Source organism: Pongo abelii, chromosome 14, assembly GCF_028885655.2.
Source record: "Pongo abelii isolate AG06213 chromosome 14, NHGRI_mPonAbe1-v2.0_pri, whole genome shotgun sequence".
NCBI classification, from domain to species: domain Eukaryota; kingdom Metazoa; phylum Chordata; class Mammalia; order Primates; family Hominidae; genus Pongo; species Pongo abelii.
Window position 1 is genome coordinate 105000399 of NC_071999.2, and position 14785 is coordinate 105015183.

At 42.2% G+C, this 14785-nt stretch overlaps 1 protein-coding gene across 33 annotated transcripts in view; it reads right to left on the reverse strand.

Moving 5' to 3' along the window:
- DOCK9 (dedicator of cytokinesis 9) overlaps positions 1-14785 on the reverse strand; it is a 298314-nt gene that overhangs the window by 21818 nt on the left and 261711 nt on the right. For 17 of the 33 annotated variants that reach the window (XM_009248745.4, XM_054528579.2, XM_063714631.1 and 14 more), the window contains 4 exon segments: positions 13677-13790; positions 13341-13556; positions 10846-10903; positions 8408-8514 (listed from right to left, as the gene is read on the reverse strand). In XM_009248745.4, coding sequence (XP_009247020.1) covers positions 8408-8514; positions 10846-10903; positions 13341-13556; positions 13677-13790 — 495 coding nt within the window. 33 annotated transcript variants of the gene reach the window in all.

Here is a 14785-nt window from a genome sequence, read left to right on the forward strand (position 1 = left end):
AAAATGAAAAATTCTTCTCAAAGAGTTACCAAAGTTACGACTATGTGTCCTCACCACCACATCATTGAGTCACCCATCTATTGTATCATTTGTTCAAATATTTATCAAGCATCTACTACATGCAAGGCACAGTGCTTGACACTGGGGTTATAACACAAATCTATATAAATAGGATTAAGTTTCTATAATTTATAAAAATTACTCAATAGTTTTTTACCAAAGGCGAAGGGCAGGTTTTGGATGGTCTGTTAGGCTATGTGTCATGAATGGAATTTCCTTCCTCAAAGACACACACGGTCATCCTCAGAGCAGCCAGAACTGACGTACTAGAGACTCAAGACTACCAACCAGAAGAGACGTGATATACATGGTAAGACACGGAGGACAGAGGAAAACCCAACGAATTCAAATACATGCCCAAGATGCAAGTCGCAGGGGCAGGCACTCTGACTTGAGAGCAATGGGTACTGATTCATTTAACAGTAGCCAGTGAGTCCCTGGGCGGTAGTGAGGTCAGGTAAAGAAAGAACAGTCGGGTGAAGAAATGCTCCCTGTCTCCTAGAGCCCAGAGTCTCGTGTGGGCGCTAGGTCCAGGAAGAGATAGTAAAAGATGGCGGAGTGCACTGATAATGAAATGTGCAGGGAGGCAGGAAGGAGCGGCGTCTGTCCAGCCACAAGGGAAGGTGAGGCATGGAAAGCTGAGGAGAGTGACGACTGGCTGGGTCTGAAAAGAGGATCGGGTTAGTCAGGTGAAAGTGAAAGGTGGGAGTGGGAATACGAAGGAAAAGAGAGGAGACAGCCCAGGTTGCAGGAACAGCCCAAGCAAAGGCAAGAGGGTGAAGGCAGCACAGCACGGGAGGATTTACATGTAGTTTGAGGGCCTGGAATCTAAAATCGCAATCAGAGTGGTAAGAGATGAGGCTGCGGAGGTGGGAAGGGATATGTTCATTGAACTGGCACACTTGGAGCTTCCTAAATCAAACATAAATTAATAATCAACTGTAGCTAATTTTATGAGACATAAAAACGTATATAGACACACATCAACTACCATAACAGACAATAAGGTATTATATAAGGAAAATCTTATTACTTGCTTTTAAAATGATGGTCTGTGTATCCAAGCAAGATATCTGTATACAGCAGGCTTTCAGGTATATTTTAAGTAGCCCTAGATTTAGTCAGTTATCAAATATATGCCAAACAGAATTTATGGGTGGTCTCCTGAGTCAAATGTTTTTAACTAATAGACTAAGATTTGGGGTTTTTTGTTTGTTTGTTTGTTTGTTTGAGACAGGTCTTGCATGTAAGACATGCTTGTTTCCCCTTCCCCTTCTGCCATGATTGTAAGTTACCTGACGCCTCCTAGCCATGCTTCCTGTTAAACCTGCGGAACTGTGAGTCAATTAAACCTTTTTTCTTTATAAATTACCCATTCTCAGGTAGTTCTTTATAGCAGTGTGAGAACAGTTTAATACACCCAGCTTTTTTTTTTATTATTATTATTTTGGTAGGGACAGGGTCTCACTATGTTTCCCAGGCTGGTCTTGAATTCCTGGGTTCACATGATCCTCCAGCCTCTGCCTTCCAAAGTGCTGGGATTACAGGTGTGAGCCACCACATCTAGCCTAAACTATGATTTGAATACATGCTATTTTTACTCTTGTGTAGTCAAATTATAAACAACTGAATAGTTTAATAACAATGAAACCTGAATTTAAGTAGCATATAAGTACTGATATATGATATATGTATGTACCACATGATATAGATAATTGAGTTCATTATGGGAGAACCTGTTATATTTGCTTAAAAAAAAAGATGGGCTTCAACAAGGGAGAGTCTCCAAAATGGCTGGGAAATAGGAAAGTTTGATAAAGTAGATAGAGCTTAGTAAGTAATTATGAAATAAGTCTCACAGTTTGATGGTTATCAAGAACTAGGAAATAACAAATCATTAAGTTTTATACTCTACTGAACATTATTTTGTCTTCTTTTCTGACTCAGAGGCCATTCAAATTCTATAGTTTATCAGTCCAAATGTCACTTATTATTATAAATAAATGGTATTATACACTATAAAAAGCAGAGTTAGCACAGATTTTACCCAATAACAAACTAAAAATAGCTTTTATATTACAAAAGTCAGTCCATCTCTCATATAAGTAGAGTGTGGATTACTGAACATTAAATCCTAATTTAGTAAGCTAAATTATTCAAGTTAATGTCAACTCTATACCTAATCCTTTACAGCTTCTGCATCAAGTAACAATTCTTTGAATAGAAATAACTGGTAATCACCAGCAGTTAAGTTTGAGAGACCATACATCAATACAAAATTATACAGTCACAAAGGCCAAGACACAATAACTAAACATTGGAGCATATATGAATAACATTATCAGCAGAAATTCCAGTTATTAATTTACTTTAAATTCTCAGCAATCACTGCACCTGAAAACCAGAATAAATCCAGACAATGGTCAGATAGTGATAACCTTATAGGGCAGTCATATGGAATGCCTGATGGTTTTATCACTTTGCTTACAATTTAAATTCCAAGATATTTTTTCCCATATTGTTAACATATGCAAAGAACTGTTAAGTAATAACTGGTTGGGGGAAAATATTTTATAATATATTTATATTTTTAATATTATACAATATTTTATAATATTTAAGTCTAGGCTAATATTTTATGATATTAGCCTAGACTTAAAAGGAACTCAGTGCAGCAAGTTCATAAGCCATCAAGGAAGCTTTTAAAAATGTAATTAGCCAGGCCCATTTTAGTGTGCCACAGTGATGCAATTTAAGGCACTGAGCATCTGTCTCTGGAAACAGCACATTAACAGTGTGTGTGTGTGTACGCACATGTGCATGAAAATGCCTGCATGAGCCTATGTCTGTGCAGGGTTATTTAAACATTTTTTCACTGAGATACCATTTGCTCTATTTTAGGATTAATTTAACTAACCTTACCTATGAAGCTAGATGCCATTGGTATTACCTACCATTTGGGAATAACTGCAAATGTGTGACCTGGCTTAGGCAACGGTGTGCTATCACAGCATAATGCGCATTTCTACTATACCATCATTTCCCAAGGTACAGTTGAGGACCACTTACATCAGAATAATCACCTTGGATGCTTATTAAAATACAGATTCCCGGGCCCCACACCCACCCAACAAAATCTGGGTTTGGGGGGTAAGGATGGGCATCTATATTTGTAGCAGGGATCCAACTAATTCCTAAGAACCTGAAAGCTTGAGGATTCTTGCACTGGATGAAACTCTCTGAGGCAGGGACTTTCACTTACACATCCCTGAGCTAGCACACGGCACATGGCCAGCCTATGGAATTTGTCAACATATGTCAATCTAGAAATTTCCAAGTCATGAAGAACTCAGACAACTTCCAGTTCAGACTGGAGGGACTGTGGTTGAGGTGTTTCTCCTCAGAGGGCAGGAAGCAGCAGCAGGAGTGTAGTGTGCTATGGCAGGGATCACAGCTTACTCACTCTCAGACCTCTGGCCCCCAGCTCAGTGCCAAGGAAGCCCAGTCCACATTTGCAAAATGAAGCAGGGCAGTATGTGCTGGCATCCGGCAAAGGCAGAACAGCTACCCAAACTCCACTGGCCAAGTTCCCTACTCACTGCCACTACTGTTGTGGAGAATCGCTGTAACACTGAGGACGTGCCATGTGACTTTCACGGCTCCAGGAGCACTGTCAGGGGTAAAGTGGAGATGAGCTAGCTCTAAAGGTTTAACCGCCACGCTTGGATGAGACGTAAACAGTAATCCCTGAATATGTTCTGTTGATGTCTCTATCTCCTGGGATAGTCTATGGATGTAAACACTTAATGTTTCTTACTGGCAACTATTCCTGAATAGAAACAATTTTGACTAATAGAAGCCAGAGACTGGCCTAGTTAAGTTCATATAATGTTTATTACTTTCAGCAGCAATTCTGCAATGGCGAGACCTGTTGTTCTGTAAAACAACAGTTTTGTGTGCTAGATACAGTCAGTTCTCATCATCTGAGGTAGTTATGTTCTATAAAGTCACTGTGAATTAGTGAATACTTGTCCGCTTCCTAGGGAAAATGCAAGGTTCAGTTCCTGGGAGCCTCTGGTTATAATATTTTCATTAACCAATCAATACCTACACTTGTTTTATGTGTTTTGTTTAAAGACATCTAACTAAATATACATTGTTGATTCATTAACATTAAATATATAGCCAACAGCACTAGAACTCACACCTGAACAAAGCTTATGTAACTCACACATGGCAGCGTTCTTGCACTTAGGAACCCCAGAAAGCACTTAAGCGCTGCCCTGGGGCCGTATTAAACAGCAAACCGCCAACGAAATCTGCACAAATGTGAAAACCACGGCATTAAGTAGACCACCAAAAGGGGGCCTGTTCATGGTGTTACAGGAAAGTGGTCCCCATCCAGATCCCCAGAAAGGGTTCTTGGATCTCGTGTAAGAAAGAATTCAGGGCAAGTCGACAGTGCAAAGTAAAAGCAAGTTTATTAAGAAAGTAAAGTGGTGAAAGTACAGCTACTCCATAGACAGAGTAGGGTGTTCCTGAAAGTAAGAGGAGGAACACATCCACCCCAGGTACATTACTCGTATATATGGGGAGATGTGCTCTGCTATGAGGATCTGTGATAAAGGATTAATTTTCTTAATTACTGTATTTTGCAAAAATCGATATTATTAGCTTTAAAGAAAAATCAGGAATGCCTTTCTTCTCCAGATATTGAGATATCTGGACACTCTCAAGTCTGGGTCTGTCTAGTAAACATTATTAATTTGATCCCTTAACCATAAACATCTAGAGGCTCAGAATGCCTGACTTTCTGGGAAAGCAGCCCAGCAAGTCCCACCCTCATTTTCCTAGCCCTCACTCAAGATGAAGTCAGTCCGGTTTGAACGCCTCTGACAATGGGATGAGAGCTGCAACAAGAAGCAGAGTGTTGCCTGGTTTGGCCTCAGCTGGAAACACAGTTGAGTGGCAAAATCTTTTGATGCTCTGTACATATCCCTGAATGACCACAAAAGTACCACGGGGTATTGATTTGGGGGCTACAAAGAAATTTCAGCAGATAGGTGGATAATGAGGATCACCTGTACTTTCTACTTTTCCCTCTGGAGCTCCTCTGGGCCCTGTTCTCCTGGGCTCTGCTCTGGGAAGCAGACACAGCAGGACTCGTGCATGGCGACTTCCTGTCTGGTTGCTGTTAAGTTTGGCCAAGGACAGGCCCCAGCAGGAGGCTGAGGGGCAGGAGGAGAGTGAGGTGGGCAGTTACTCCTTCCCTCCCTGCGTGGGTGCCCTGAGGAGTCCTTTACTAAAAAGCTCACAGGTCCTGCCAGGTGGTCCTTCTATGTAATTTCTCCCTTTCTCCCTAAGGTTAAGGGGTGACACCCAGCTGCTGCTAACCTCGGGGCACTGCAACGTTCCTTGTTGGCTTCCCTAAACCCTCTCTGAACTTTTAAAAACAGTTCCTTTCTTAGACTTTCTTCAATCTCCCAACTATGCTACCTGCATCCTTCCAGGACCTTGGAACTGCGTTCGTTAACAAGGGAGGGATCTCAGAACGACATGTGGGGAGTTTTGTCACCACAGGAAACTCTGAATTCTTCAATCTACACAGGCTCAGTCTTGAAAAACAAAATTGTGAATAGGAATTGGAGGTTTCTCTCTATTAATCAAAAGCAGCTGGAAAGGAGTCTGCTCTTCGGATCAGAGTCAAGAATTGGTGGAATTGGTGCCAATAAAAACTCATCTGAGGCTGCTGCTAAGAGAATTCAGTATTTTTAGGTAGTGTCCCTTAAAAAATCACTTTAGGAGAACATCTCAGGCATTTAATTATATCTAATAACATAGATGAAAAGGGCAATGATTTTTATTCAACTGTGTTATACACTTATTTCCCATCAGATTTTCCCCAAAGTCCTTCCTCTCCGGCAGAGATTTTCATCTCTCTTTTTCTTGCAACATCCTGGCAGCCAATGCAAAAACATGCCTGGTAATTTCTGCTTTCCTGTCTTTTAGAACACGTTAGTCTTTCTGCTTCCCGTTAGTTTCAATCTGGATGTGCAAGGCTTGCTCAGGACTTTATAACCCTGCTGTGTCACATCCTAATTACCACAGATTGTCATGTACTATGGACCTTGTTAAAGATTTACTAAGTTTATGCTTCAAGGACAAGGTGACGAATCCATCCTCTGAAAATAGCTGATAAAGGGGTCCTTGTCACAGGCTTAGTTATTACTTAGAGGGGACACCATTCACAATTTCCCCAAGGCTGTATGCACTTGATTTCACAGGCTAATTCATTAGGCTCTAACATAATAACTATCTCAGCCTGTTACTCAATCAGATGAGCAAATGCAAGCTTCATTTTATCAGCTCTGCAGGATAGGTAACTAAAAATAGTCTACTTTCCAATCTTTAATTGTTCCTGGCATCGTTGTTTTCCTTATCTAATTCCAAACAAAATGGTACACTCCAGAGGTCTGACTTGGCAGAGGTGCCAGGGTGGTTTCTGCAAGGAGACAATGCAGTCATGCCTCTTCTCAGAGAAAAACTCAGTTGAAATTTGCCTGAAGTGAGGAGTTCAAAGCCAAGAGTATGTGGGCCTTGATCCTTCAGTGGCAGGTTTCATATTTGAGAGTAAAAAGTAAAACAAACAAACAAAAAAGACCATCCACCCAGGCCTTTCAAGGTGGAGAAACAGCAGAACTGTTAAAACCATGTAATAACCAATCTATTTCTTTTTTTGTAGGATACCTAGAAAATTTTATTGGGGTTTAAATTATCTTAATATTTAAACATGAAGTACACTCAATATGTTATCCTTTTAATTCATGCTTAGTTTTTAATTTTGAGGGCCATTTGAGACTAGACAATTTACAACAGTGGTTCTTAAACTTTTTGAGTTCAAGACCCCTTCGTAGATTTTAAGAATTATTGAGGACCTCAAAGTTTATGTGAATGTTCTCTCTCATTATTTACAATACTAGATATGAAAACTGAAACAAAATTAAGAAGATTTACTTATTAATTTAATGAAAACAATAAACCTATTACATATTTTAAAAATAGCATTTTAAAATAAAAAAGGATATTTTTCCCAAATAAAAAGAGTGAAGAGTAGTAGTATTTTCCGTTTTTACAACTCTCTTTACTGTCTGATTTTGCAGGATAAGCCCAAATGTGCATCCATTCTGCACACACCCTGTTTGACAGGCTGTTTGGGTCATTGCGTACAAAGAAAACCTAGCCTCACAGACATTCAGTAGCAAGAGTACCGCCTCAAAGACTCACTGAAAGGTTCCAGGACCATGCTTAGAGAACCACTGACTTATGGCCTAGCTCATGTCATGAGGATGTGTGTTCAAGGGCCTGCCTCCCTGGCATGAGAATGGTTAAAAGCCCCAGTATCAACCGTATGCCACACCGCTGTGGCCCTGGAAGTCAGGATGAAGCAGGTGCAGCAGAGGCGGAAGAGACTGACTCCTTTCTTGGCTTGCTCTTCCACTCCACGGGAGAAATTGGACAACTTCAATTTCCTTAAAACATGGGCAGGATTAAAAAGCTTTCCCTCAGCTGTTTCATTCTGCCCTGGGCTGACGGGAGGCAGGTACACACAAAGAACCCTTCAGGCAGCTAGGCATGGAAAACGAAACAGAGTGAATGCCAGCAGAAAAGCATTTATTCAAATATCTAGTTTTATGTCAAAACTCTCCAGTTACAGATAAGTGGCTGCAAGGCTAACCTGTTTTAGCAAGAAACTGGAATTTGCAGAACTTGCTATGGTGATCTAATGTCAAACTTGCTGGTCTCTGTGGGGGGTGGGACAGGGTGGTCCTGTCTCCTAAGGGCCCATAGGACCTGGGCCACAGCACACAAGCGGAGGCAGGGACCAAGGCCCTAGACAGGGGTTGCTATGACCAGGACCCGAGTCTGGCCTCTCATGCCTTTGAGTTTGCCCTGGGGAGATGACTGGTGCTGGAGACATTAATTTAAAAGTCAGATTAAAACTAAGAAAACTCATGAGCCAGAGAAATTAACTGCTATAACGAATGAGAAACTTTATGACCAACATATTGGAACTTTTACCGCATGCGCTCAAGCGCTGAGCCTCACTTCATTACAATCAAGCCCCTCACGATCTCTTTCCAAAGAAAGGAGGCACTCCTAGAAGGGGAGAACGGCAGAAGCTTTTGCTGCTCTGCATCAGTTGTCTGGAGAATCATCTCAGTTAGAGCTACGTGTATAAGCAGCAGCTACAGGGAGGAAAAAGCCCTGGTCTGATGCACTAGCAATGCAAACAGCAGGCTCGCAGACACCGCAGTACCTGAAAGCCCACGTGAGTTCAAGCACGCACCTCGTTGAAATGGACATCCTGCATCCCCACGTCTTCCATCATGGAGGCTTCCTCGTCGATGTTTGGGGTAATGACCCTGAAGGCGGAGCATCCTTGTCTAAACATGCCTAGGAAGAGAGGGAGGAGGGACAGTCAGAGTTAGGAACCTGAACGTGGGTGAACCCTGAGGGTTTTTCCTGCCCTGTGTGTTTCTGTGTTGAATGAAATAACGGATTTTGAAATCTCTTAGGCACCAGGCCAGCATTCACGGGGGTACCTGGGGCTACTGTGGCTTTTCTTCCCTATAGTGAACCCTAACCTCTTTCACTTTCTTTTCCTTATCCCTTTTTAATTTTATCTACCTTTATTAAAATGTATGCAATCTCTAAATATTAAACTATAAACTGAGAAATAGGTATTAAATCAAATTAATAGTAAAATAACAATAAGTGAAAATTTGTCTTGGTAGGATGACTCATGCTGAGATACTAAGAAAAATGAAGGCAAAGCCAATATAGGAGAAATGTATGATTCAAAAAGAACTGTTTCCTTCAAGCTGTCACCTCACCCACTCTGGCCGGGGAAGAACACATCTCTCAGATGAGAGCTTCCCCACACAATCCAGGTGTAGCTTCGTGGCCATAATGGTGAGCAGACAGGCTGCCTTAGCTGGTTCCCACCCCAGAGGCCCCGGGGTGGGTGGCTGGCTGCATCAACAGAGGGCATAGATGCCTGGGCACTCTGATTCTCCAAGGGGAAATGGTGTTAGCTTAGAGGCAGGATCAATGTCTGGGATAAGGATGTGTGTTTTTAAGCAATGACAGCCCATTTGGGACCTTTCCTCATCTTAGAGTCACTGGAAAACAGCTTTAAGTCAGTTGGACCACATCAGCTATGCAAAATGATCAAGTGAAGAAGGGCATGAGATATTCCACTACTCTATTTTGAGATAACTGTTCACAATAAAATAAAACAGAAGTAAAAACTTGAATTGAGACTTCTGCATTTAGGGAGAAAGAGGAACACGGGGTATTCTGAAATCAAGCCTTGAAAACGGAGATCCCTAAAGTCAGAGATTTTTCTGCTGCACATGATCCCAGGTTTCTACACTATTCATGGATTATTCAGCATCTGCCACTATCCCAGTTTAGTTTTTATTTTGTTATATGGAAACAAGTCTCCCATGAAAAGCATTAATCTAGGAGCTTGAGGATACATTAACATACAAACTATAAAATTAAAAAAACCAACCACCCATGCTCTAGGCTACATAGTACATTTCACCACATAACTCGGCGCCAATGGAATAACAAAAATGGTGGCCAAGGTGCTTTCCTCTCGTGCCCACAGGAATAGACCACCAGCCAACCAGAGAGCTACAGAGTAGGAGGGAAGGAGAGTGAAGTCTGTCCATGCAAAGTTAAAAGGGCAAATCCCCCACCACGGGAGGGCAGGTGGCCAGGGCAGGGGGTCCCCGGGGGCTGGGCTGATCCTCAGGCTCACCTCCCCGGCTCCTCCTCAGGCAGGCGCTATGGCTGTGGGGGAGAAGGGGCGGCTCCCACTGGACTGCTTCTAAACATGAGGAAATGCATCACCTGATAAAAGGTCTCGACAGGAAATAGTACTGGTATTAAATGAACATGGAGCCCTTTCAAAATTTTTCTCTTTGGGGCTCTGCTGTTTCATTCCAAATAGTCAGCTGCACCAGAAATATACAGTTTGTGGCCTCGGCATCTTTGGTTTCACACTATTTCTCACTTCATACATCTATTCCTCATTAGCCCAGATCCGGTGCTGCTGTTTCTCCCATGTAACTCACGCAGACTACCAGCTTTTCTAAGAACCTCAGTATTCTAAAAATAAATGTCACCATTTGGGGCTGTGCTGATTTTGAAGTGGAAATGAGCACCTGCTGTTTAACCAAAGGGAAGCTGTGAAAGAATTCATGGCCTGCTCATCTGGGAACAAACGGAGAGTGCACAAATGAAGCGTCACTCCTCGCCCCCTCTCCTTCCTCTGGGAGACAAGGTTTCCACCAGAAAGGCTGCCTTCTTAGACAATAAAGCCAGCTGGGCTGCGTTGCAGAAATGCTGCCTGATAATCTCCCGTTACAACTTTTTGATTGCCTAATCGTTCCAGTGGGAACTATCTTAAGGGAAAAATAATATCTTCTTAGCTCTAGATTCGGCCAGATGCAAAACTCATTAGCTAGTTTTTGCAGAGTGAAGCTATCAGAGGAGGTTACATGACAACATGCCATCTACTTTTCTGTCTAGTCCTGGCATTTCTGCTGTGCCCACCAATTCAAGCAAACATCACGCCAGGGGATAAAACAATGACTACACTTCACAAACACACAAATCCCCACCTTCCAATCTTCCTGAATGGCTCTCACTTGTCTGCTGCTTTGTGTGGTTTTATACTAATTAATTTCACAAAACATGGGAATAATTCCTTACCTTTCCGTGTGAGATATTCTGCCACTAGGGCTGTTACGTGGACATAGCACATTGCTGCCTATAATAGAAGACACATGCCTCAGAATCATCATTCATAACAGCATGTCATAATGCTCCCACACAGACAGAAATCTAATCAATGTATGAACGTGTATATTAGATCTCAATGCACCACCTAGTATTTCTAATAGCTGATATCTTACCTTTTGAAGAGAGTGGAACCACTCACATAAGCTGAAAATTTGAAATTAATTGGGAGTTGAGATAAATGGCAGTAAATTTGCTGAGGCTTGTTTCTATATAGAATTATTACATTTGTAAAGTAAAAGATAAAAGCAGCATTTTTCTCTTACTATACCTAATATTTCTGCATCATTTCTCTCAAAGCGAAAAGAGGATGCTTTGAAGAAAACATGTGCTCCTCCCTAGATTCTGAGAGAATAGCTCAAATTTCAGGTGCTAATATATTTTTTGCTTGACTTAAAAATTAAGAGCAAGTTATAATTTTTTCCAAACATAAAATTCTAAATAAAAATCATAATTTAATCTCAAATAGGTAACATTATACATATCTTAAATTGAAAGAAAAAAGAAATTCTTTTCACCAAATTGCCATGGTGTTATAAAGATCAAAGACAGCTGTTAGAAACAAACCCGCTGCAAGGTTTTAAGCATGCAGTTCTGTGCCTGTCAGCGGGGTGAGCGCCACCACGTGGTGCCCTCTGTCTAGACCCTCACCCCAGCTAGCCAACACACACCAGCAGAGGCTGCTCCACGTGCACGTGTGTCAACGAATGTTAGCAGTGTGGCATGCACTCTGATGTGTGCAGAGAGAAGTCTGTTGGAGAGTGGAGTTATGCACTGTCCAGTCCTCAGAGGCAGAGTTCATGCCTCCCATGTGTGTCCCTCTTGCAGTGCACAGCAGGGTCACGTGCACTGAACAGGCAGGAAAGTACATGACGGGTTACTGAGCACATACACAAAACCAGACATGGCAAGGGCAATAAGAAATCTTATAAATTAGCTGCTTTCGTCCCTTATTCACTGAGTATACTGGGTTGGGTAGTGTCCCCCCAAACATGGCCTCCCTGAGACCTCAGAATGTGATATTATTTGGAAACAGGCTCTGTTAGGTGTAATTTGTTAAGATGAGGTCATACTGGTGTGTCGTGGGCCCTAAATTCAACATTACTGGTGTCATAGAAGAGGAGAGGAGATGCAGGGACACAGACACATGGGGAAGGATGCCATGCGACCACGGAGGCAGCGACTGGAGGGATGTGGATACAAGCCAAGGAACATCAAGACTGCTGGCAACACAAAGAGCTCAGGGACAGGCATGGAACAGGTTCTCCCCGAGGACATTCGGAAATGTGGCCCTGCTGCCACCGCACTCTTGGACTTCTGCCTCCAGAACTGTGAGAGGATACATTTCTGTGTGAAGCCACTCAGTCTGGGTACTTTGTTACGGCAGCCATGTAAAACTAATTCACAGAGGAACAGCTGAAGCTCAGTGAGTTCTTCCTTTCTTTTTTTGAGACCTAGGCCACATATGTCATTAAAGAATCTTAAATTCTTAGAATGACAGAAAAATTACTTCTCTTAGTTATTCCTTTTTATTATGGCCAATGTGTGGTTTACATTAAATTTGTAGTCAAAACTGTCACGTTAATGTGTACTTTTTAGCATATTGAACTCCTTGAAAAATAAATATGTAAAAATAGTTAAAATTTTCAGACTTAGAGTATGTTTATTAATTCAAACAGTTATAAAAGTTTAAAAGTCAAAACTTGCTTGCTATAGTAATACTGTTGATCATAGCTAAACATCTCAGGCACAGACATTGAACGAGTTCTCCTAGGAGCACAGACTGCCTCACAGCCAATTGTTTTCTTCAATTCCCCATTTTACAGATGATGTCATTGAGCAACAGAGGGGTTAAAAAACTGGCTCAATGTCACAGAGTTAGTTAATATTGGATCTTGGATTCAAAGTCCAGTATTACTTGTACTGGAGCCCACACACCTAACTCCCAGCCATGCAGTCTACATATTGAAACACGTCAGCTCTGCATAAAAGGGAATGCTGGAATACCTGCTGCATCCACAAAAGGAAATGGACTACCTCACAGAGGAGAAACCAACACCTGTCATTACCTTAAATAACAGGAGGAATTCATGTGATCATAAAATAGCTGAATTTTAGAACTACAGAGGAATTTTGATGTGTATTTTAATTAGCAGGAAACTGTATAAATAGGTTTAAGAGCTTAAACAATGCTCTTTGGTGAGAAAAATAACCCCTTACAATTTGTTTTAAATTATTAAAATGCTCAGCTAACTATGAAGTCAGCCTAAGCTTCATACTGTTTAAAGTTTTGCATAATTTTCATTGGTTTTTGATTAATGGAATAACTTTTCTCAAAACTGGCTTTTTAAGTGAATGGGGCCTCACTGGTTTTTTCAAAAACCCGTTCAAGCGGCTGGCAGGACTACCTCTGAGAGATCGCCATTTTTGACGTGGATCCTGGCCATGCTGTCGAGCCACGTCTTCCTGAGCTCGGGCGTGCTGGCATAGGATTTGGCCAGGCTGTACTGGAGGTCCACCAGCATCTCTGGGTCGTTCTCATGCTCCTTCATCTGGGCGGTGGCCATTAGTACCGTGCGTATCCTTTTGGTTAAGTCCTTTACATCGGAGGAGAAGCTGGTGTGCTAAAACAAGGGTGGAAGAGGAAAGGACACATGGCTTCCTCTGTTTGCTGCCTGTCCACAAGCACCTCAGGTGCTGACGCAGAGTCTCAGGGTGAAACTAACATGGGCCAGGCTACCCACCTTGATGAGCCGGTCACTGTTGGCACAGTTGTTAATGATGGACAGGGACTGCTGGAATCTGGTTCCCCCAATGCCAACAACGTCTGCTATCAGCTGGCTGACAGATATGATGACCTTAGGGACACACAAACATAAGCAAATCAATTTACCTTCAAATGACTGCCCAGGCTGGGCTTCTGCGTTCAGTTAGGATGTGCCTAAGGACCCGGCAAAATGGTGGTTGGGGGGTGCTTTGAGCAGGGGTCGCTCCAGTGTAGGAAACAACGTCTGAGGTATTTTCTTCCCCTTTAAGAATAATTACAGAAAGTGATTCTGCTATCCTTAAAAAACACTGTTTGCAAAGCAAAACGCTGATCAGGAGAGCAAAGGGAGAAGGAAAATGAGATAAGCCCATCCACTTGGATAGTTACTTACCTATTACCTTCTCTAACCAAGAGGGGGACATGATTTATTTCTCAGTTTTCAGTTTGAACTTAAATGTATTAAATATGCTATGGGTAGACTGTCCTTTGCAATACTTTATCAGAACATGGATAGATTAACTATGCCACAGGGGGCTCTGTCTTTTTTGGGCTCTATGAATAGCACTGCCTTTACCCAGTTGCTTGAGATAAAGCTTGGAGTCCATCTTTATTTCTCCTTTTCCTTCACCACACCCAGTTACAATCAGTCACCAAATGTTGTCAACTCAATCTCCTCTTTCTTCTTACCTCACCATCCCTGGTCTAAGATACCATCCTCTCTGACCTAGCTTTGACAATGGTCTCCCTAGCTGAGGTCTAGGCTACCCTTGACCCATCATCAACACAGGAGTCCAGAAGATCTGTCCAAATACGCAATGATTTGGATATGCCACCATGGGTCCTCCTCAACTCCTTCTCACCCATATTCTAAACTCTGCAGTAAGGAACATCTCTAGTTCCCCAGACGGGTGCTTCCCCGTGGTTCACTGAGGCCTGGAACATGCTCACCGATCTTCAACCATGAGCCCCTATGCATCCTTCACATCCTCTAGGTGCCCCTCCTGATACACTCAAGTTCCTCTACAATAACAGTGGTCACACTTGTACTCTCAGAGTTCCAGGGCTTGTCTGTGACCTCCATTAGAC